Source organism: Cetorhinus maximus, chromosome 8 (assembly GCF_964194155.1).
Source record: "Cetorhinus maximus chromosome 8, sCetMax3.hap1.1, whole genome shotgun sequence".
NCBI classification, from domain to species: Eukaryota; Metazoa; Chordata; class Chondrichthyes; order Lamniformes; family Cetorhinidae; genus Cetorhinus; species Cetorhinus maximus.
Window position 1 is genome coordinate 8505050 of NC_135886.1, and position 25684 is coordinate 8530733.

A 25684-nucleotide genomic window follows, 5' to 3' on the forward strand; every position below is an offset into this window, starting at 1 on the left:
CTGGGACGTGCTCATCATTTTCTTGTAAAGGCAAATGACTAAGGGCATCGGCGTTTGCGATTTGATTGCCAGGTCTATGTATGAAAGTGTATTCGTATGCTGCCAGGATTAAAGCCCATCGTTGTATTTTTGCTGAGGCTATGGGTGGTATAGCCTTGCCCTCACTAAACAAACACAGCTGTGGTTTGTGGTCTGAAAAGATTGTAAAATGGTGGCCGTGTACGTACTGGTGAAATTTCTTGACACCAAAGATGGTGGACAGGCCTTTTTCTATCTGCGAGTATCACTTTTCCGCTGCGGTGAGCATTCTCGATATGTAACCTATTGGCTGTTCTGTGCCGTCATCCATCTGATGAGAGAGCACTGCTCCCACTCTGTAGGGAGATACATCACATGTCAGCACCAATTCATTCGTCTGGTCATAATGCACTAATAGATTGGACGAGTGCAACAATTGTTTCACCTTTATGAAAGCTTCTTTCTGAGGCACCTCCCAAAACCAACGTTGGTTCTTTTTGAGTAGAGAATACAGGGGGGGCAGCACTGTAGACAAATTGGATAAGAATCGCCCATAATAGTTGATCATTCCTAGGAATGATTTGAGCTCTGAGGCGTTCTTTGGCGCTGATGCCTCTCTTGTGACTCTCACTTTCTCCTCAGCTGGGTGGAGTCCCTGTGAATCTACCCGGTAACCCAAATAGATTACCTCCCTCACTTGGAACATCCATTTTTCTATTTTTACACGCACTCCAGCCTGCAAGAAACATTTTAAGACTTCTTCTAAGTTTGCCAAATGCTCTTTTTCAGTGAATTCTGTCAACAATACATCATCTAAATAGACTACAACCTGGGGCAGTCCCTGCAGTAAACTTTCCATTGTTCTCTGAAAGATGGCACAAGCCGAAAGGCAATTGTACATACTGGTACAACCCTTTGTGGGTATTAATTGTGACAAATTCCCTGGAGGCATTATCCAACTCTAGTTGTTGTTGAGCATGACTCATGTCAAGCTTTGTGTACGTTGTCCCTCATGCCAGCTTGGCATACAGGTCTTCGATTTTTGGAATAGGGTGCCTGTCTAGTTTAGCTACTTTATTAACTCTCAGTTTGTAGTCTCTACAAATTCGGACGCTTTGTTCGGGTTTAAGGACAGGGACTATGGGGGCTGCCCATTCTGAGAACTGAACAGGTTGTAGAACGACCAGTTTCTCTAGTCTGTTCGGTTCAATGTCGACTTTTTCTCACAGCGTATGGCACCGGTCTCGCCTTCATGAAATGAGTGTTTGCTTCCAGATCCACATGAGCCTTGGCCTGCAGGACCTGGATTTTCCCCGTTCATCCTTAAAGACGATGGTGTACTTTCTAAGTAGCTCTGTTAGCCCACTTTCTCTCAACTGGAAAATTTCAGCCCATTCTAACTTAATCTCCTTTAACCAATTTCGGCCTGGGAGGTTAAGCTCTTCACCTGCTACCACCATCAAGGTTAGCTTTGCCGATTGGCTTCCATAATGGACAGTTACTCTGCTTATGCCTTTTACTTGATTGTCTTCACCTGTATATGTTTTGAGTTTGGAGGCTGTTTGTTCTAAACTTAATTGATGTTCACCATTATTCAAATACCTGAAGGTATGTTCCCCAGTTACTGTAGTGGAAGTTCCCGTGTCCACTTCCATTCTAACAGGTTTGCCATTTACTTTCACTGTGACAAATATTGGTTCTGTCTTTCCAACTTTCAGATTAAACAATGAGTAAATGTCTGAATTTGTTGTTTCAGGCTCTTCTACATTGTAAATTTCACTGGGCTTCTTCTTTTGTTTACAAGCCTGCTTGAATCTTTCCTGGCACTGCCTCATCATATATCCATTTCTGTGACAATAGTAGCATTTGATTTTTTTAAGCTGCCAATTGTTAAAAGACTGTTTCCACCTCTATTAAAATTATTCTTCGATTTCGCTGCTAAGTTATTTTCCTTCATCCTTCAACTAACGGGGGCTGTTTCCCACTTCTCGTTTCTTCGCACCTCTTTTGGCTGGGGTTTCCCTCCCGATGTGGAGGACAGTGCCATTTTGCACACTCTGTATTGTTTTTGAATCTCTTACTGTACTTTCCATGGCCAGCGCTACCTCTAACGCCTTCTTGAAATCCAGATTCACTTTGGACAATAATCTTTTCTCTTTCACACCACATACTAAACAATCTCCTGAGCATGTCGTTCAGAGTCATACCAAACTCTCAATGTTCCATTAGCTGCTTCAAATTTGTCACATAGTGCACAATTGTCTCACCCAGGGCTCTATTTCACGAATTAAACCTGAACCTCTGCATCATGACTGAGGGCTTTGGTTGAAAGTGACTGGGTCCACCAATTCATCGAAATTCTTTGAACCTGGGACACTGGGTGCTATCAAATTTCAAATCAAGCTGTAGGTTTTTCTCCCATAAGTACTCAAGAGGATCGCTCTCCTCTTCCCCTGTAATCTCATTCACTTGAAAAATGAACGTGAGGTGTTCTACATATTGAGACCAATTTTCTGTGGCAGGTTCAAAAGGATCAATTGTGCCATTTTGAGAAGGGATAACATCTTCAATTCTAACGGAGCTTGCTAGTTACAATCACTAGGCAAGGTACAGTGCCGATTTCTTTTTAACTTGATTTCTTCTGTTCAATCCTGTTTTAACCTCATCACCAGTTAGTTGTAGGGTGGCCGAATTGTGCTATTATTGATAGAGTTGATCTGCAGACACTTCTTGGATGGGAACATTAAATTTATTTACAATATACTCAACAGCAACTATACGTGTGCCTTCAACTCCAACTCTATCTCTACGCTGGCTGCTGAGGTAGCCCACGTTAGTCTCCTATTGGTTACTAAAGATCTGGTGATCTTCCTTAACAAGTATTCTTAAAGGTACATTACACACTAAATAAAACCATAATTACTATAGGCAGCATCTGTGGAGAGAGAAACAGAGTTAACGTTTCGAGTCCATATTAGCTCTGAAGAAGAGTTTTATGGACTCAATGTTAACTCGGTTTCTCTCTCCACGGATGCTGCCGGGCCCGCTGAGTTTTCCTAGCATTTTCTGTTTTTATTTCATTGAGAGGCAACTGTGCAATTTGATGATCCAAGTTCGATTATGTTCTTTAGAATAATTTCTAGGGGAGTTTTGATGAGATTGAGACTTAAGTTTATCTAGAATGAGTGGAAGGTTTGACCTACTGGAATATTGCTTGCTACGTTAGTAAAGGGTTTATCATGGTGGGGACGTTGGGGGTGACGGTGGCTTTCTTCAAGTTTCCTCCGACAGTTTTCTAGTTTAGTTTCCCTTTAAACCTTTTTTGAAGCTGAAGGACTCACTCCACAATCATCTCAGCCCATCTCCCCTGAAAGATTTGGGATGCGCTACTCATCAGCTTAGTCAGATTATTTTCTGTCTGAGTTCTATGTCAAAAAGCTGGCTTGCTCAGTCACGCTGCTGTTTTGAGTTTTTAATTCAGTTTTAATCACACTGAAATATTTCTGCTAACCTGTTTTGTTTTAATATGACATGTGTTTTGATATTTGATATTCAGCTCACTGATCAGTAATGTATCACTGGACAGATGCTTTCCCCAATGCATGTTTATTTATTTTTTGATATCTTGCACGTCTTTACCACCAGCCCCACCTCCCCTCACCCAGCTCTCCTTGCATACTTTTCTGTGTCTAAAATGCTTCTGCGCTCTATTTTCCCCCCTCCCTGCATGATGCCCCCCCCCATTTCTTTTGTCCCTTATACCTTCTATATCCCTTCTTCCTGTTACTCTGTTCTGGCTCCTGCCACCTTTTCTCCCAAATCCTCCTTTCTCCTTGCGTAGCCTCCATAACCCCCTTATACACACTTGTCTTTGTCCTCTCTCTCTTCCAGATTGTCTCCCCTCCCCATTCCATAATTCCACATTTCTCCTTCCTAGTTTTCCACGCTCATGTTGTTTTATTTGTTACAGTGAATACCAATTATGAATCAGTGCCAACTATTCTGAATGAAACTGGTGGTGAGTTATGGCACTTTCTAGAGAACTTTATGTTTTAACCCTCTAATCCCTTACTAAACTGACCTGTGTCGTAACTTTAACACCCCGGACTGCAGTGAAACCCTGAGAGCTGTATTCAAAGGAAAAGATGTGGCAGCAGAGTATAAGGTGCACTCATGTAACACCTTCCAATCCATGAATGTAACTGAACCATAAATGCCTTTTCAGCCTGTGGAACAGCCGCGAATGAGTCTTAACTGGAATGATTCCAAGTTTCGCCAATCACAACTGGTCTTTCTGCAGCAGTGTAACATTGTTCTTTTCCCCACTGGATCTTCAGACTAACACCAAGCAGTCACAAGAAGAGAGATATGGAAAGGGACCAAAAGAATGACAAGAAATGGATTTTATGGGCCTTGGAATGAGGGAGAAAAGTTTCAAACAGAGCATGGGGCCAGGCTATGCTACTAAGGGATGAGTGCATGAGAGGAAAGACAGAGTTGGGAATATAAATACTGTGGCTACAAGAGCAGGTCAGAGGCTAGGACTCCTGCAGCGAGTAACTCACCTCCTGACTCCCCAAAGCCTGTCGACCATTTACAAGGCACAAGTCAGGAGTGTGATGGAATACTCTCCACTTGTCTGGATGAGTGCGGCTCCCAAAACACTCAGGAAGCTTGACACCGTCCAGGCCAAAGCAGCCCACTTGATTGGCACCCCATCCACAAACATTCACTGCCTCCATCACCTGTGCACAGTAGCAGCAGTGTGTACCATCTATAAGATGCACTGCAGGAACTCACCAAGGTCCTTAGACATCACCTTCCATCCCAGAGGGACAAGAGCAGCAAACACATGGGAACACCACCACCCGATAGTTTCCCTCCAAGTCACACACCATCCTGACTTGGAAATATATCACCGTTCCTTCACTGTTGCTGGGTCAAAATCCTGGAACTCCCTCCCTAATAGCACTGTGGGTGTACCTACATCACATGGACTGCAGCGGTTCAAGAAGACAGCTCATCACCACCTTCTCAAGGGAAATTAGGGATGGGCAATAAATGCTGCCCTAGCCAGTGATGCCTACACACCATGAATGAATAAAAAAATAAATAAAATAAAAATATAGAGTTTGAGGTGCAAGGCCATGAGGAGAGTTGCGGATGAGGACAGGGATATTGATTTCAAAACTGAGGGAATGTGGTTATATTTATTCCGTTTTTGGAATGTGGGCAAAACAGCATTTACTGCCCATCCCTCGTTGTGTTGAGAACATTTAGAATGAACAGCACTGTGGGTGTACCTACACCACATGGACTGCAGTGGTTCCAGAAAGCAATTCGCCACCATCTTGTCGAGGGAAATTAGGGATAGACAATAACTGCGGATCTCACCAGCATAACCCACATCCCGTGAACCAATAAAAAACACTATGGGTAACTCACCTCCTGACACTAGCGTTGCATATCGGCCTCACCGGGTAGGGGTCATGGGTACTTTTCCAAAAGGCATCAGTGAACCAGTCAGGTTATCACAACAATCCAATAACATTCCTGCTCACTTATTTTGCTGCCAGCCCTTAAATTGCTATAGTTCCTTTTCACAATTTTCCCTGGTGGGATTTGAGTTTACAGGGGGACACTGCAGGGGATGTGTGAGTGGAGTAGGCCCATTCTCAAATTTGGGTTTTATTGATCCTTTCAATTGCCAAAAGGAGTTGGTTATAAGTGCAAGCAATTGCCCCCTGGGTGGTCAAGTTGGTTGAGGTAGTGAGTAGCTCCGTCGAACATGCGAGAAAGCTCCAGGTCTGTACTGAGTGAGTTGATCTGTCTGAGATAACTCTTAAGGTAAGACTTAGCTCTGTTCGTCTGGGTTAGTTGGCTGGGTTTGGGAGGGTGAGCCAACAACCAGCCAGGGATCCCGTTTCTCATTGTGATTCGGTTTTGACAGTTATATAAAAGTACACATGTGCCATTATTGAGATCGGACTCCACTGCGATGCCCCCACAGTTAAATAGCCTGCCAGCATTCACTCTGTCCGGGTTTCTTACACCAGTTTCTTAGCAGGGAGCCAAAGGGCAACCTACGTCTGTGGAGCTGCGCATCAGCAAGGACCCCACTGGATTCTGGGGAGGAAGAAAATTGACACAAGGTGGAGAGAGCTTTCTCCCTCTAAATATTCTACAAGCCATGGCAGCCCAGTGATGCAACACCACTAATTTTACCAATGCCCCACACTGTGGAGCCATTATTTAGTGACAAGTACAGGAACATGAGGAGACCACTGAGCCCTCAGAGACTGTTCCACCATTTAGTTAGATCATGATTGACCTATAACTCCATCTACACGCCTTGGTTCCACAACCTTGAATATTCTTGCCTAACAAATATCGGTTTGGGAAATTGCAATTGATTCCCCAGCCTCGACAACTTTTTAAGGAAGAAACTTTCAGATCCCCACTACGCTCTGTGTGAAGAAGTGCTTCCTGACATCACCCCCTGAGCATGCTAGATCTAAGGTTATGCCTCCTGGTTCAAATCGACCCTCCACCCCCCACCCACCAGAGGAAAGAATGGGGCTGGAGGAAACCCCATCAGATACTTTCTTTTTATAGAAAAGGCCCCTGTTAGATCACCCCTTTGGATTTCTCAGGCAGCATGCATATATGGTTATGTTTTCCAAAAGGAGGGGTACAAAGGCAGTCACCAATATCCATTTGGACCAATTAGCTAACAGGCAATTCCAGGCAAAGACAAGGCAGCAGGGTTACCCAGCTATATCGCTTGGAGTTGCCAACTCAAGTTGGATGTAGTCCTGGAGTTTTTGTCACATGACCTGCCCGCCAACAGCTTTTTACATCCCCCATCCATTTAACCATTAATAAACAAAAATGTTCAAAGCAAATGGGGGAAAAAACACACACACACACTATGCCCCAAAGATTTTCCTTCTTGGTTTTTGCTCAGAGCTGTACCCAAGAGATTAATATTTAATCCTGGCGACTCCAGGACAATTCTGAAGGGTTGGCAACCCCAATGCTGCCACCTATACAAGGGGATACAACATGGGTAAAAAGGGACAAAAGCCAATACAAAATTGAATGAGAGGAATATTTCTTTGTTATCTCAGCCAGCCAGATAGTTTTAGATTGAACATTAGTGCTGAACTAAAATAGCTCTGGAACTGCTAATGGGATATGACATCAGAGCTGCAGGGAATTCTGGGATTCTGAGCCAGTCTGATTTCCCTTGTGTTACTTGAGCTTCTCAGTTTATTAAAATGGCTGTTTGTTTGCGAATCATTGGAATTCAATATTTATCCCTCAATCAACACCGCCAAAGCAGACTTTCTGGCCATTATCACATTGCTGTTTGTGGGAGCTTGCTCCTGCATTTCCTACATTACGTCAGTGACTACACTTCAAAAGTACTTCATTGGCTATAAAGCTCTCTGAGCTGTCTAATGGTCACGAAAGGCGCTATACAAATGGAAGTCTTTATTTTCTCTGTACCCCAGAGGGCTGTGGATTCTCAATCATTGCATATATTCAGGACAGAGATGGATAGATTTTTTGGGTGCTAAAAGAATTAAGAGATATGGAGATAAGGTAGGAAGGTGGAGTTGAGGTAGAAGACCTTGCTGAGTGGCAGAGAAAGCACAAAGGGCCAAATAGCTTACTACTGGCCCTATTTCGTATGTTTAACAGGCTGGAACTGAACAATAATATAGGCACGGTCTAAAATTCTACCACAACTTGCATTTATATAGCCTCTTTAGTAAAAGATCTCAAGACTCTGCATGAGCATTATCGGACCAAATAATTAGACCTCTTCCTTTCGCTAATGCATCTGTGGTTAACTAAAAAAATTAAAGACAGCATCAAACTTAAAAGAAAAAGCATGTAATCACACAAAGACAGCAGGTCAGAAGATTGGAAACAATATAAAGAACAGCAAAGAATGACAAAAAGATTAATAAGGAGGGAAAAATTAGAATATGAAAGAAAACTAGCTAGTAATATAAAGATGGGTAGTAAACGTTTCTATAGATATTTAAATAAGAAAAGAGTTAACAAAGTGAGCGTTGGTCCTATAGAGAGCATGTCTATGTAATTGATAATGGAAAGTAGGGAGATGGCGGACAAATTAAACAGATATTTTGCTTTGGTCTTCACTATAGAGGACACAAGTAAGATCCCAGAAATAGCTGTAAATCAGGAAATGGGAGGGAGTGAGGACCTCGGGAAAATTACAATCACTAGGGAAGTGGTATTGAGCAAATTGTTAGGGCTGTGGACTGACAAATCCCCAGGTCCAGATGGACTTCACCCTAAGGTCTTGAAAGAAGTGGCTAATAAGATAGTTGATGCACTAGTTTTAATTTTCCAAAATTCCCTAGATTCAGGGAAGGTTCCTTTAGATTGGAAAATAGCAAATATAACCCCTTTTCAAAAAGGGAGGAGGGCAGAAAGGTCAGTTAGTCTAACACCTGTCATAGGGAAAATGTTAGAAAGGATTATTAAAGCTGCTATAGCAGGGCACTTAGAAAAATTTGAGGCAATCAGGCAGAGTCAACATGGTTTTGTGAAAGGGAAATCATGTTTAACCAATTTATTGAGTTCTTTGAAGGAGTCACACGTGTTGTGGATAAAGGGGAACCAGTGGATGTACTGCACTTAGATTCCAGAAGGCATTTGATAAAGTGCCACATCAAAGGCTATTGCAGAAAATAAAAGTTCATTGTGTAGGGAGTAACATATTGATATGGATGGAAGATTGGTTAGCTAACAGGAAGCAGAGAGTTGGCATAAACGGTTTATTTTTCTAGCTGGCAGGAGGTAACAAGTGATGTGCCTTGGGGATCAGTGCTGGGGCCTCAACTTTTTACAATTTATATAAATGACTTGGATGAAGGGACCGAAGGAATGGTGGCTAAATTTGTTGACGACACAAAGATGGGTAGGAAAGTAAATTGCGAAGAGGATGTAAGGCGGCTGCAAAGTGACATAGGTTAAATGAGTAGACAAAGATCTGGCAAATGAAGGATAATGTGGGCCATTGTAAAATCGTTCATTTTGGCAGCAAGAATAAAAAGGAAGCTTATTATCTAAATGGTGAGATTGTAGAGCTCTGAGATGCAGAGGGATCTGAGTGCCCTACTGCATGAATTGCGGGGGGGTTAGTATGCAAGTACAGCAGGTAATTAGGAAAGCTAATAGAATGTTATCATTTATTGTGAGGGGAATTGATTACAGAGGTAGAGAAGTTATGCTTCAGTTATAAAGGGCATTGATGAGACCATATCTGGAGTACTGTGTACAGTACTGGTCTGCTTCTTAAAGAAAGATGTAAAAGCGCTAAAAGCAGTTCAGAAAAGGTTTACTAGTCTAATATCAGGAATGGGCGAGTTGTCTTATGAGGAAAGGATGGACAGGTTAGGCTTGTATCGACTAGAATTTAGAAGAGTAAGAGGCAACTTAATTGAAGCCTTTAAAATGCTGAGGGGTCTTGACAGGGCGGATGTGGAGAGGATGTTTCCTCTTGTGGGAGAATCTAGAACTAGGGGTCACTGTTTAAAAATAAGGGGTCGCTCATTTAAGACCAAGATGAGGAGAAATTTTTTCTTTCAAAGGGTTGTGAGTCTTTGGTACTCTCTTCCTCAAAAGGCGGTGGAAGCAGAGTCTTTGAATATTTTTAAGGCAGAGGTAGATAGATTCTTGATTAACAAGGGGGTGTAAGGTTATTGGGGGGTGGGCAGGAATGTGGGGTTGAGGTTACATTCAGATCAGCCATGATCTTATTGAATGGCAGAGCAGGCTCGAGAGGCCGAGTGGCCTACTCCTGCTCCTAATTTATATGTTCGTAGATTCTGCATTTTAATACAACCTTAGAACAGGACCCTCAACCGTGTCCGGCCCATCTCCTGCGCAACGCCCTCACACCTTCCTCTCCCTCCCAGAACTACGATAGGGTCCCCCTTGTCCTCACTTATCACCCTACCAGCCTCCGCATTCAAAGGATCATCCTCCGCCATTTCCGCCAACTCCAGCATGATGCCACCACCAAACACATCTTCCCTTCACCCTGCCAGCGGCATTCCACAGGGATCATTCCCTCTGGGGCACCCTGGTCCACTCCTCCATCACCCCTACACCTCAACCCTCTCCCACGGCACCTTCCCATGCAACCGCAGAAGTTGCAACACCTGCCCCTTTACTTCCCCTCTCCTCACCGTCCAAAGGCCCAAACACTCCTTTCAAATGAAGCAGCATTTCAGTTGCACTTCCCTCAATTTAGTATACTGCATTCGCTGCTCCCAATGCAGTTTCCTCTACATTGGAGAGACCAAACGCAGACTGGGTGACCGCTTTGCGGAACACATTCGGTCTGTCCGCAAGCATTACCCAGACCTCCCTGTCACTTGCCATTTCAACACTCCACCCTGCTCTCATGCCCACATGTCCATCCTTGGCTTGCTGCATTGTTCCAGTGAAGCTCAACGCAAACTGGAGGAACAGCACCTCATCTTCCGACTAGGCACTTTACAGCCTTCCGGACTGAATATTGAGTTCAACAATTTTAGATCATGAACTCTCTCCTTCACCCCCACCCCCTTTCCGATCCCCCTTTTTTCCAATAATTTATATAGATTTTTTTCCCACCTGTTTCCATTATCTTTAAATGTATTTCCATCCATTGTTTTATCTCTGCCTTTTAGCGTATTTCGATCCCTTCCCCCCACCCCACCCCCACTAGGGCTATCTGTACCTTGCTTGTCCTGCTTTCTACCCTTAATTAGCACATTCCTTAGATAATATCACCACCTTCAACACCTCTTTGTCCTTTTGTCTATGACATCTTTTGGTTATCTCCACCTATCACTGGCCCTCTATCCAGCTCTACCTGTCCCACCCCCTCTTAAACCAGCTTATATTTCACCTCTGTTCTACTTTTCCTTAGTTCTGTTGAAGAGTCATATGGACTCGAAACGTTAACTGTGTTCCTCTCCGCAGATGCTGCCAGACCTGCTGAGTTTTTCCAAGTATTTTTGTTTTTGCCTTAGAACAGACTAACCTGCCAATGTCAGCTGTGGCTCAGTTAGTGGTACTCTCACTTCTTAGTCAGAAAGCTTGGGTTCCAGTACCACGTCCAGAAACCTGAGCACAAAAATCTCAGCTGACCTTCCTGTGCAGTGCTAAGGGGGGGGCGCTGCACTGTTGAAGGTGCCGTCTTTCAGCTGAGATGTTAAACTAAACTTGACAGGTTTGCTTTTCAGTCTACCCACATGGTGAGTCTACTGCCCACCACTGGATAAATACCAGTGATGGCTGGATGCCGCCCATTAGTAGGCATTAGTTGCCCACTTAAGGGCCTCAATTGGCAGCGGAGCTGGAAGACCATCCAGGGGCCTTCCGGCCGGACCTAATTGGGGAAGAGGCGGGAAGGCAGCAGAGCCGCCCGCCCGCTACCCCCCAGCCCGATTAAATGTCCCCCACTACCATACTTGCCATAGGTGAGAGCATTAAATTCTGCTCCATATCACTGTGGAAGCCGACTCCTGAGTGGAGGACCTCAGCTGGTATCATTCATAGACTTGGCCAGTGGAAGCCTGCACTCAGTGAATGAGAATCGGCTTCGGTTTCACTCTTGGATTCAAATCCTTAACTCCTGTTCATTTTTTTAACCATGTAATCGGTCAGCGGGAATTCCCCGCCCAAAGGAGTGGATGCTATGAGCCATTCGGACATTGGCCGGGATTTCCTGGCCCTGTTTTGACAGGACCCGCCGTGGGGAATGCGGCAGCCACCGGACAATCCTGGTGGTGGGCGGGGCCGGAAAATCTCGGCCATTGTCCTTTTGCTGCTGGGGCTTGATTGTAAATTTGATCCCATCTAATGGGATGAGGCCTCGTCTCTCTCTCTAGTGATTCTCGCCGGAATAATTTGTGACCTTAATAGGTGTAAATCTACAGGAGAGAACTTTGCATTGTTCAGCACTGGTTGTCAGCCACATTCAGTGAGGCCACATGAATACCTCAATTTGGAAATGGGAATGGCGGATCAGGAAAGGGTGGTTTTGGTCTATCAACTCCATGGTTAGACTTTCAGGATGAAAATCCCTTCTGTCTGTAGGCTTGCCACAGATCCTGGATTATCCTGGGGTAAACAGGAATTAACCCAGGAGATAAAGCATAGGATCATTGAGAAAATGTGTTTCCTTCATCTTCTTTGAACACTTATTTTTGTAATTAATGAAGGAGTCAGAGATGTGAAAATGGCTGTTCGACCAAGCGGGGTGATTGGAGGCAGGAGGTCACGTGGTTAAATCTCCAGAGTTGGCAACCCGATTGATAGCTGTAAATCCTTTGTGAGATGGGGTTGGACCATCTCAATCCAGCTCTTGGTCTGCATTGTTCCCTAATTCGGCACTCGTTGGCACTAAGCTGGTTGTCTATGTGGTCAGGGGATGACTGGTGTAGGAAGTGGAAGTGATGCTCTTCAAAGGTTGGCACTAAGGCACATTGTTGAGCAGATTAAAGGGAGCTTCAGTCTTCCTCCAGTGAACTTGAAGCCGATTCTGGAACAGTCTGGGTAGTTTGGAGGGTAGCACATGTAACCCCACTGCTTAAAAAAGGAGGGAGGGAAAAAGCAGCGAATTGCTGACTGGTTATCCTAACATTAGTAGTCGGGAAAATGCTAGAGTCTATTATAGACGATGTGATAACAGGACACTTAATATCAACAGGATTAGATAAAGTCAACATGGATTTATGAAAGGGAAATCATGTTTGACAAACTTACTGGAGTTTTTTGAGGACATAACTAGCAGAATAGATAAGGGAAAACCAGTGGATGTGGTGTATTTGGATTTTCAGAAAGCTTTTGATAAAGTCCCACATAAGAGGTTAGTGTGCAAAATTAAAGTACGTGGGATTGGGGGTAATATATTGGCATGGATTGAGAATTGGTTAGCAGACAGGAAACAGAGAGTAGGAATAAGTGGATCTTTTCGGAGTGGTAGGCGGTGACTAGTGGGCACTGCAGGGGTCAGTGCTTGGGCCCCAGCTATTCACATGGATATCAGTGATTTGGAGCAGGGCGCCAAATGTAATATTTCTAAGTTTGTTGATGACACGAAACTTGGTGGGACTGTGAGCAGTGAGGAGGGTGTAAGAGGCTTCAAGGCAATTTAGACAGGTTGAGTGAGTGGGCAAATACATGGCAGATGCAGTATAACGTGGATAAGTGTGAAGTTATCCACTTCGGTAGGAAAAACAGAATGGCAGAGTATTATTTAAATGGTAATAGATTGGGAAATGTTGATGTACAAAGGACCTGGGTGTCCTTGTACACTAATCACTGAAAGCAAGCATGTAGGTGCAGCAAGCAGTTAAGAAGGCAAATGGTATGTTGGCCTTCATTGTGAGAGAACTTGAGTACAAGAACAAGGATGTCTTACTGCAGCTGTACAGGGCCTTGGTGAGACCAGACCTAGAGTATTGTGTACAGTTTTGGTCTCCTTACCTAAGAAAGGATATACTTGCCATAGAGGGAGTGCAGTGAAGGTTCACCAGACTGATTCCTGGGATGGAAGGGTTGTTGTATGAGGAGAGATTGGGCCGACTAGACCTGTATGTACTGGAGTTTAGAAGAATGAGAGGGGATTTCATTGAAACTTATAAAATTCTGACAAGGTTGATGTTTCCTCTGGCTGAGGGGGTCTAAAACAAGGGGTCACAGCCTCAGGATACGAGACTGAGACTGAGATGAGGAGAAACTTCTTCACTCAGAGGGTGGTGAACATGTGGAATTCTCTACCACAGAACGCTGTGGAGGCCAAGTCACTGAATATATTTAAGAAGGAAATAGATTTCTAGACTCTAAAGGTGTCAGGGGGTATGGAGAGAGAGCAGGAGTATGGCATTGAGATAGAGGATCAGCCATGATCATATTGAATGGCGGAGCAGGCTCAAAGGGCCGAATGACCTACTCCTGCTCCTATTTTCTATGTTATTATGGCCAGGATTTTACTGCCCCTTCCGCCCAGCATGATATTACGGTCCTGCCGAACTGAATGAAGATTTAAATGGCCAAGACTGGGCCGTAAAATCCTGGCCTATGTTTCTATGATCTGAGAGAGCTTAGTTGGTATTACAAACAACCAAAATGGAAATTGTTCCATTTGCCCAGTAACACCACCTGTTGGTGAGCATGTATAAAAAGATCAATGTACAAAAAAATGGTGCAATGGGGGATGTACTTCTGAGGCCGAGGTCAAGGTACATTTTTGGTACAGTGTAGAAACAGAGGACCTATCTTAACTAACCACACAATAAGTGCTTTACATCCTGGTTTCTTTCCCAGGCATTATTATTCCTGACCCTCACAAAGATTGATCAAAATGATTCATCTCAAGGCAATTAGGCACGAGCTGACCTTGTCGGGGATGCTCACATCCCATGAAAGAATTAAAACAGAGGATAAACAGCCATCTTGTTTGCTGTAATTTATTTGAGGCCTAGTAGTAAACTGAAGCCTGCGGGATTCATTATGGCCTTGAGGAAACAGATGGGTGTATATGAGTAAAATGAAGAGGCGACAAAAAGTGATTTGTCTTCGTTTGGGGATTGCCATTACTGAATGTGCCATTTGCACCTTGCAGAAGGTATCAATGTTGTGGTGTTTTCTTTTAAATGACAGCCAATGATATTCCATTTTCACCTCACTACTCTATAGTATAATCAGTTAAGAAATAATTTATTTGAGGTTTTTGAGATTCTGAGAGAACTGGATTTCCCAGTCTTTCCCAGTGTTGAGGGAACCTTGGACAAGGAAACATAACTTTAAAATCAGAGCCCCACAACTCAGGAGAGAGGTTAGCAAATACTTCTTCAGGCAAAGGTGGGGTAGAAAGGTGGAATTCTCTCCCCAAAAGTTGCTAGTTTAATCCAAAATTTTAAATCAGGAGTTGTTTTGCCAGGCAAGGGTATGGAGCCGAGGCGAGTGGATGGAGTTTGGATAGCATGATCTCATTGAATGGTGGGACAGGCTTGAGGGACCGAATGGCCTCCTCCCCTCAGCCTCCTGTGCTGATTGCCTTTCCCTCACCTCTGATTAGCCCACATTGAGAGAGGCTTTCGGGGTTCAGTGCCAATGGTGAGGTTTTGGGGTTCAGTGCCAATGGTGAGGTTTCGGGGTTCAATGCCAATGGTGAGGTTTCGGGGTTCAGTGCCAATGGTGAGGTTTCGGGGTTCAATGCCAATGGTGAGGTTTCGGGGTTCAGTGCCAATGGTGAGGTTTCGGGGTTCAATGCCAATGGTGAGGTTTCGGGGTTCAGTGCCAATGGTGAGGTTTTGGGGTTCAGTGCCAATGGTGAGGTTTCAGGGTTCAGTGCCAATGGTGAGGTTTCGGGGTTCAGTGCCAATGGTGAGGTTTCGGGGTTCAGTGCCAATGGTGAGCTTTCGGGGTTCAGTGCCAATGGTGAGCTTTCGGGGTTCAGTGCCAATGGTGAGCCCTTGCACACATCAAGGTGACTTGTCGAGAAACGCCGTATGAAGTAACACTCATTATTTTGGCCCATTGATTCCTGTGGTTGAAAAATGTCGGGTGGTGAACCCATGCAACGTCTGCCCTCTGATAGTGAGTCCCAAAAAGATTTGTCAGCGTCTGCTGGGTAATTGTGACTAACTGTCCCAGACAATGTGAGCACTCAACAGCACTGTCCACACAGCCTGGGGTGGAAGGTGTATCCCTTTGCCTATGTTTCATTGGTAAATTCTGCCATTGTCAAATAATGAGAGTGTAGAATTGCTGAAATAGTTACAGCACAGAAAGAGGCTATTTGGCCCATCAAGTTCACACTGCTGTCTGCAAGAGTAATTTGGCTTGGTTTGCTGCCCCACCCTTTCCCCGTAACCCCATTCCCTTTTGAAAGCCACGATTGAACCTGCCTCCACCATCCTCTCAGACAGTACGTTCTGGATCATAACCATGGAAAGAAATGTTTCCACACGTCACCATTGGTTGTTTTACCATTCGCCTTAAATTGGAGTTCTCTGCTTTTCAACCTTTCTGCCAATGGGAACAGTTTTTCCATAACTGATCTGTATGGATCCACTCGTGATTTTGAACACCTCTATTAAATCCCCCCTCAAACTTTCCTTCGCTAAGGAAAACAATCCCAGCTTCGCTAATCTGTTCACGTAACTGAAAGTCCTCATCCTGGAACCATTCTCAGAAACCTTTCCTGCAGCCTCTTTAATGCCTTTGCATCTTTCCTAAAATATGGTGCTCGGGATTGCACACAATACTCCAACTGAGGCTGTCCCAGTCTTTTGTAAAGCGTCACCATAACCTCCTTCCTTTTGCACTCCCATGGGCTGGAATTTGGCAAGTCGGTATGACTCGGGAGCCCTTTTCCCAAGGTTTCCCGATTTTTCAGGAGTGCCTTTTCGCAGTGCGGGCTGGTTCAGATTGCGAGCCCGCACCCTGCATTCCTGACCCAGCCATCTCCATTTCAGGGACAGGGATGTCCTAGTCCTCCACAGTTTTCACGGAGTTGGGCCAACTTTTCAATGAGTCGTGGTTCACGGTGCCTCGGGTGTTGTGAACCATGGTCCACATGGGGGGGGGAACCTTTGGAGAGATAAGTTCATTGGGTCCTCCTCATGCCCTCCCAACTAACCCCTATGACCTTTCATTCCCCCAGGCCAAGCTATGGCACTTCCATGCCCATTCACCCACTATACAGCCAATGAACCCTATAGCAGCAGGAGGATGTTTTAAAAAGCTTTAAAATATCATTCATTGATAAGTTTCAACTTTCTGAAAAAAAACTCCTTTTTACTACAGCCCAATAAAAGTGTCAATCACCCAGGCATTTCAAATTATCAATAGCCGCAACTGCAAGCACTCGAAACCTCTTTATCTTGTGTAAATAAACATTGTGAAATTGACAGCATAGATCAGAGAGCCAGAGCTATCAATCAAGTAGTATTTTCCCTAGGGCACAGGTTTTTTTAACAGGCCAATGGATTTCTGGGCTCTCAGTCAAGCTCTCAGTGGCCTGGATGGGTCATGAGTAGTGTTGGGGGAGTGAGAGCTACAGCACCGGGGCAGGGCTTTTAAATAGCCCGCCTCCACACTGGCAGCCCCTGGGGCTGTCTGCAAACTTTTTCCCAATCGGCTGGCCGGCCAAGCTGGGAATTTACCCACCTCCTGCTACCCACCCAGAGGAGGAAAATCCAGCCCTGTGCTTCCATCTATAAAAGCCAGGATCCCAGGTACCTTTCTAACCGCTTTCTGATCTGCCTTGTCACCTACAACGATTTGTGCACATATACCTCCAGGAATCTCTGTTCCTGCACCACCTTTAGATTTGCATCCTTTTTTATATTGCTTCTCCTCGTTCTTCCTACCACTTCACACTTCTCTGCATTAAATTTCATCGACTGTGTCCACCCATTCCTCCAGCCTGTCGATGTCCTTTGAAGTCCACCTCTACCCTCTTCACATTTCACAATGCTTCCACATTTTGCGTCATCTGCAAATTTTGAAATTGAGGCCACTGCGCCCTAAGTCCCTGTCATTAGTAAAGATCAAGAGAAGCGGTGGTCAGGGTACTGACCTCTGGTAACCCCGCTGTACACCTCACTGCAGTCTGGAAGACAACCGTTCACCACTACCCTCTGTTTTCTGCCAGTCAGCCAACCTTGACTCCAAGCTGCCACTGCCCCTCTTATTCCATGGTCTTCAACTTTGCTCACAAGCTTATATTATGTGACACTTTTATCAATCACCTATTGGAAGTCCAGTTAAATGTTTAAAGATTTTATTTAATGGTACTATTTGTGTGGATTAGGCCAATGGAATTTCACCACGGTTAACCTAATAACTCAATAACTTACCACTAATACAAGTGGTCATTGATGTCTGTTCTGATTTGGTCATTGTATCTTGACAATGTACCAGGTGGATTGTGACTGAATGGCAGGAAACGCATTTACTTCCAGTTCCCATGGATTGACTGTGCTGATGTTGAGTTCTTTGTCAGGTAGAGGATGTGGGGTATACTGATAGGGCAGGGAGAGGGAAAAGCAACAGCATTGTTTCCTTCCTCAGGACCGCTCCTATCCGGCTCTTCTTAAAAAGAAAGAATTTGACTGCATCACAGTGGCAATGACACTTCAAAAGCAATTCATTGGCTCTGAAACACTTTGGGATGCCTTGAGGATGCGAAAGATGCTATATAAATGCAAGTTCTTTCTTTGAAAATTATAATCATGCCCGCTGGTTTTCCTGTCATATTTACCAACATTCACATTTTCAGATCCCTTAAATTATTTCAAAGACTTGAATCATGCCCAATCTCTTAATTGGTTTTCCACTGAGAACAAATGGTCATCTCTCAGACTCAGTTGGTGTCTAATATTTGTAAACATTGTAACCACCGCTGTCCTTCTGCGAATCCTTTGTGGGTTTGACTAAGAGAATGTGCCTGCACATTTGGGTTTAACCTTTAACCTAATGGCCCAGATTTTCTTGGGGACGAATTTTCCCCCCATCGGGGGGGGAAGTTCAGGAGCGGGTGCATGCGGGCACGCCGCCATTTTACGTGGGCAGGCCAATTAATGCCCGCCCAGCATGACATCTGCCAGGAAGCGCTATGCTCTCCCTATGCAGGTGGGGGGTCGGGGATTTCCCTCAGCTGAGAGTGCGCTCTTTTGGGCATATGCGTCAAAGAGCACACTCATCTCCCTGCGGCTAAGTGCTGCCTCAGGGAGATCGCCGCCAAATTTAAAATGGCACATGTACAGAAATGAAATTTCCCTGACATGTCCCCTCATGTGACACTGTCACATGAGCTGGCACATGTCCATCACTTTTAAGTAAACTTTTATTAAATTTTTAAAAACCTACACGAGACCTCATCCCACCCGTGGATGAGGTTTGATGCTTTTTCTGAAGCCCGCCAGGGCTCCCTGCCTGCCCGCCAACCTTAAGGTTGGATGGGCAAGTCCACTAACTAGTCTGATTACTTTTTAAATGGTTCGCCAACCTCAATATCCTGCACTTGGTGTCTTCCACTGCTCATACCAACATCACTGGGGCCTCAAACATTGCAAAAGAAAGAGGAGATTCTGGAGTTAGTGTCTTTGCCCTTTCATTGCATCATGTTGCATTTCCCTGGAACTCTTGCACTGCTCCAACATTATCCTTACTGAAAATAAATAGAGATTAATTATTGCTCCACTCCCATGAAAATCAACAGCAAACACAATTTTCCTGGATTTAAGCCAGTTTTGCCCAGCACTGCCACTTAGAGTTCAAAAATGGCGGTTTTGCTGGCTTGGGTTATTGGCCTAAGATCGGGTTTAAACTCCTTGTTAAAAACGTATTACTGTTGCAAAGCTGAAATTTTAATCTTCTCATGCCACACGCCCATTCAGTTATGAGATTGTTTTCAGAATTTAATAATCCTTTCTCTGTTTCTCCATGGTGCTCAGGCTCACTAAAGCTACTCGCACAGCAGATATTTCATTAGAGCACAGCATACAGCACAGAGGACGGCCACTCAGCCCATTCTGTCTGTGCCGGCTCATTGAAAGAACTATCCAATTCTAAATCACTCTAATTATTTGTTTATTTGTTCATGGAACATGCTATCTGGGCCAGCATTTATTGCCCTTGAGTACTGAGTGGCTTGCTAGGCCAGTTAAGAGTTAACCACATTGCTGTGGGTCTAGAATCACATGTAGGCCAGACCAGGTAAGGATGGCAGATTTCCTTCTCTAAAGGATATTAGTGAATCAGATGGGTTTTTCCCGACAATTGATAATGGCTTCATGGTCATCATTAGGCTTTTAATTCCAGATTTTTCATCAAATTCAAATTTTGCCACTTGCTGTGGTGGGATTTGAAACCTGGTCCCCCAGAGAATTATCCTGGGTATCTGGAGTACAATTCCAGTGACAGTACCACTGTGTCACCGCCTCCCCCTTATTAATCATGTTTCCATCAGTTTGGAGTAAGTTGATGCACCTGCACCTCAAACTTCTCAAGCCCATCTACTCAAGAGGAAAACCATGGTGGCTGAATGTCACAAAGATTTGAGATTGTCATTCTCATTCAAACACCCCCACCTGGAAAATGGCTGGTCAACAGAAGCTGGGCAGAATCCCAGTGGATGCGAAACCCATCACAAATTCTGGCCAATGGCAGCTCTCTGACCTTCACCGGCCAGAACTTAGAGCCGCAGGAAATCGCCAGTAACTTGTGCGAGACTAAAAAACCTATATCCCTGTCCCCATTTTTGGAAGACTTGATGGACACTTGATACTTACCCAGACCTTACTATGGTTTTCCTTTTCCACAGAATTTTCAAAATTTATGATCAGAGTCTCCACTGTCTCTTCCCTAGAGAACCTGCGATGTGAATCATCAGGTCCCGGTGACCTGCCTACCTTATGCTGGAGCAATTTACTCCCATAATAAACCCCACTCCCTGCTCCACACTCACCTTTGATTGATCTATAATCCCAATAGCCACCTCCTTTGTGGAAACTGAGGGAAAATATTTGATGGCTGTTTCATTTCCTCACTCGCTACCTCATGGCCCTCCACTTACCTAACCTTTTAAGAACACACGGTATTGGAGTAGGCTATTCAACCCTTCAAGCTTGCTGTACTATTCAATTAGATCATGGCTGATCATCTTCCTCAACTCTACCCATATCTTTTGATTCTCTGAGTGTCCAAATATATATATATATTTAAATCACCTTTCATGTTTGGGCTAATTTTCTCTCATGTTCACTCCAAGTCTTTCTCATCTCCTTTTCTGAAACTTACCGTGTTTATATTTGTCCTGACTTTAAATTTTTTATTATTTGCCCTGTGAGCATTAAATATGATTTTCAATTTCAAATTTGATCTACTCATCCATGAAACAAACTTTCAAAATACCCCTTTCTTGTTTTACTTGATTTGCACCTTTTCCATTTCCTGTTTAGATATTTCCCTGACCAATCAATGGTTCTATTTAACAGTTTTGCCTTCCATTTAATCGGGACAAGGCCACTTTCCATCTTTTGCTTTTCCATAAACAGTTCCCTGTGCCCTCTGCTTTCTTTCCAATTCTTGCATTAAGCTTAATTATATTGCACTGCCTGAAATCTTCCACCTTTTTAAAATGAAGCTGCAAACTCTTCTAACATTGCAGGGAGATGTTCAGTTTTCTTCCATGAAGAGCAAATCTTTATTTCTATTGATTCATGGGATGGTGGTGTTGCCAGCAGCGCCAACATTTATTGCCAATCCTTAGTTGCCATTAAGATAGTAATGAGCTGCCTTCTTGATAACTGAGTGGTTTGCTAGGCATTTCAGGGGGCATTTAAGAGTCAACCTCATAGCTGTGGGTCTGGAGTCACGCCATGTAGGCCAGAAACTTTCCTTCCCTACATTAGGTTAGTGAACCAGATGGGCTTTTACAACAGTTGGGTAGCTTCATGATCACCATTACTGATGGCAAATTTTCATTCCATGTTTTATTTTTAATTAACCATGTTTAAATTCCCCAGCTTCCATGGTGGGATTTGAACTCATGTCTCCAGAGCATTACTCCAGCTCCCTCAGTTACTAGTCAGTAACTTAACTGCTACACTAATGCCTTCCCAAATCTTCCCTGTACATGTTTACAACAATTCAGACATTAAAGTGTGATGGCTGATGTATGACAGTGAGTAAATGTGTCTCTTAAAGGAAATGCTGCATGTTTAAGGAAATGCTGCATGTAAGGCTCCTGATATATAATGTCTACGTCCTTAAATAAATGATAACTTTCCCCTGTACAACCCAGATAAGGTGCTCATTTTAAACGCGTGACCTGAGGTTCTGAGCATCTAAATAACTGTACTTCCTTGCCTTTTTCACAGTTAACCACATATTTTAACAGCAGCCTTACAAGTGATGATACCTAAAACAGTTCACCCTTTATTTTCCAATGATGCTTTCCTTTGGTATTTGTCTATTAATCTATTGCTGTGTGTTTACAGCCCGACCAGTCACAGAGCAGATCCCAAGGTTCATGTCACCAGCGGGGACGTCCAGCAGCAGAATCATTCTCCGAGGAGAAGACCTTTTACTGGAATGCATTGCATCAGGAGCGTATGTAAAACCAGAGCTCTAACTAATTTTTAAAATCACTCTCTGGGTGCGGGCATTGTTGCCAAGGGGACGGGGTTGGTGCCCGTCCTTTGTTGCCCTGAGAAGGTGGCGGTGGTGGTAATAGTGGGCCGCCTTGTGGTGGGTAAACAGTTGCAGACGATTGTTTGATACAACTGAGTGTCACTTCAGCACTCACTTCTTACCCAAACCCACCCTTTGCCCCCAACTGGACTTCCTCCGCAGTGCTAAATGTTCATCCAACATTCCAATTCATCCCAGTGCTCCCAAAAGAAAGAGTGTGATTCCACAAACCCCTCCCTCTCTAACCAGGAATTTCAGATCCTCAGGCTCTTCTGACAGTGGCCAAGGAGATCCCGCAGGCAGTTAAGAATGAACCGCATTGTTGTGGGGACTGGAGTCACATACAGATCAGAGTGCATGTGTGCATGCGTGTGTGTGTGTGTGTGTGTGTGTGTGTGTGTGTATGTATGTATTCATGTTCGTCCATAGACAGATGCATGTTATGGTGAAGGGGAGACCTCAGTGAGATGCGCTATGTCTGTTTCAAGCACCCTCATCCTCCCGTGAGCACCTGTCAGATTTGGCTAAACTCCCTGTGGGATCTCCTTGACCACTGTCAGAAGAGTCTGGGGATCTGAAATTCCTGGTTAGAGAGGGAGGGGTTTGTGGAATCATACTCTTTCTTTCGGAAGCACTGGAATGAAGTGGAATGTTGGATGAGCATTTAGCACTGTGGAGGAAGTCTAACTGGGGGCAAAGGCTGTGTTTGGATAAGAGGTGAGTGTTGCTGCTGTTATGACCTCAGTAGAGACCAGTCACATTTTATTTAGAATCTGAAAACCCAGGTTTTTACTAAAAGAATGAAACCACAAGGTACACAACTTAAATCAAAAGAATCTTTCTGCACAAAATCAAAGAATATGAATACTAATAAATATACTCTATATTGAATAGTCAATTACATTAAAGATATTAAAAGTATAATGAACTCACTTAATTATAATCTAATCTGAAGTCCAACTTACTTTGCCTTCTGCACCTATATGACTTACACTCCCACTAAACTCAAGTCAGATACTGTTCACAAATTGGAACTTTAACCACTTGGTCTAAGTACTGCTTCAAAAATTTGTATAAGGGTTGAGATTTCTTGGGCCTTTTGCTGACTTCCAGCAAGGTTTCCCCTTCAGATCTCCTCCAACTATCCTACGGCTGTAAACTCCCCATTCAACACAGTTGTCTCCAGACTCTTAGGTCAGCTTGGCTATCCCAGAAGTTCAACTCAGTGTTAGAAGTCCTTCAGTTAACCAGATTTTAAATTCTTTTAGCCAGCACACAGCACACAACATTTTAACTGAACTCATTTGAGAGAGATGTTTCCTGTTCTGCAGCCAACTTGCTCTCCAACCTGAAACATAAACTGCATGAACACAGAATCGGACCCCAATAATTAACTTAGGTTTTTCCTCTATTGTTTATCTCCCAGGTAACCTGGTCACATGATCATTTCCTAGAAGCCAAGTGCTTTACTAGAATCATATCCAAGAGTAACCTAGTTCTTAAAAGGTCCATCACCCCAACACAAAATATGGTTATTTTCCCCCAAAAGCACAAGGGCCATCACTCTGTATATCGAGGTGGTAAATTTGCAAGGGGCCATTAGACCCAGAGACCTCTGTGATTAAAGAATTCCATTTATTGCTGAATAAAGACCCCTAAAATTCTGCAAATGTGGAGGCCAGGGAAAGGCGGGGTGGGATTACCATGGTCTCTGTAAATAGCAAAACAAATTATTTTTGAGGATATTTACACTGTTGCCAAATATAGTGACCAAAGCAATCTTTTCCCTCCTTCTGGACAATTAAGGCCTGTACCTCTGGGATTGCCTGCCGAAGGAAAACCAGTTCATTCTGCCAAGCTGTAAGATTCAGACACCCTCAAGAGGTAGAGATGCTAGCTGCAGACGTCAATCTGAAATGAGCATAAAATCCCTTTTGGATCCCATTTAAGTTGCTGAACAGCCACGTGACAGTCACAAAGTGGAAATCACAGCTTTGTTGTCTCCCTGTGATTATAAAATGCAGGACTTGTTTAATCCAGATAAAATACCCTTGTGAAATCGACCAAAACTCAATCCCAAGTTTTCAAGCTGAGATTCCCTATAGGCTACTCAGTCTGTGACCACCCAGGCCTATCTGTGAATTGCACCTTTTCACATGGAGCCTGGCGATGCTAACTCTGGTTTGTCATATCCCGGAATATGTCACCACATGACCTTTCACCACAACCGCTCCAGCCCGACGCACACCACATCGGTAACAACGCATGAATTGGAAAGCAGAGAGGCTCATTACCCCCAAAGGATGCCTCATGGAGATCAGGCAGATAAACTTTTGTTCCACATATCCTATATTTTTATGACAAGTGAACAAAAATGTACACGGAAATTTTTTTTAAAAATAAGTAAATTTTCTCATTGCCCCCTCAATTTTTCTTCTGGAAGTTGTTCATAGCAGCATCCTGGGGATTAATCTTTAATTCCTGGAGGAGTTCAGGATAATGCTGGAGGGTTGACAACAATAGTTGACCTTGAACGGACTGCATCTTATATTTCTGTAGAGCCTTTCGCAACTTCAGGATGTTCCAAAGCGCTTTAGAACAATGAAACACTTTTTGAAGTGTAGTCACTGTGTTAATATTGGAAGCATCATGTCCAATTTGTGCAAATGAACAGCAAAGAGATCATGACCAGATAATCTGTTTTAATGATATGGGTTGAGAGATAAATATTGGCCAAGACTCCAGGGATAAGTCCCCTGCTCTTCTCCGGAATAATGCAACAGTGGTGGTGAACCACCTCCTTGAACCACTGCAGTCCCCCTGATGCGGGTACACCCACAGTGCTGTTAGGGAGGGAGTTCCAGAATTTTGACCCAGCACCAGTGAAGCAATGGCGATAATAGTTCCAAGTCAGGACAGTGAGTGGCTTAGAGGGGAACTTCAAATGGTGGTGTTCCTATGCGTCTGCTGCCCTTGTCCCTCAAGGTGGTAGAGGTCACAGGTTTAGAAGGTGCTGTTGAAGGAGCCTTGGTGTGTTGCTGCAGTGCACACTGCTGCCACTGTGTTGTTGGTGGAGGGAGTGACTGCTTAGGTTGGAGGATGGGGTGCTGATCAAGCAGGATGTTTTGTCCTGGATGCTGTTATGCATATTAAGTGTTGTTGGAGCTGCACTCATTCAGGCAAGTGGAGAGTTTTCAATCATACTCCTGGCTTGTGCTTTGTAGATGGTGGACAGGCTTTGGGGAGTCAGGAGGTGAGCTACTCATCTCAGAATTCTCAGCCTCTGACCTGCCCTTGTAGCCATAGTATTTATATGGCTGGTCAGTTCAGTTTCTAGTCAGTGGTAACCCCCCAGGATGTTGATAGTGGGGGATTCAGTGATGGTAATGCCATTGAATGTCAATGGATGATGGTTAGATTC

At 44.1% G+C, this 25684-nt stretch overlaps 1 protein-coding gene across 1 annotated transcript in view; it reads left to right on the forward strand.

The window, feature by feature from the left end:
* Window positions 1–25684, forward strand: part of nfasca (neurofascin homolog (chicken) a) — a 140405-nt gene that overhangs the window by 25566 nt on the left and 89155 nt on the right. The window contains exons 7-8 of the mRNA XM_078546405.1: window positions 3989–4036; window positions 22071–22182. Coding sequence (XP_078402531.1) covers window positions 3989–4036; window positions 22071–22182 — 160 coding nt within the window. The remainder of the gene's footprint in view (window positions 1–3988; window positions 4037–22070; window positions 22183–25684) is intronic.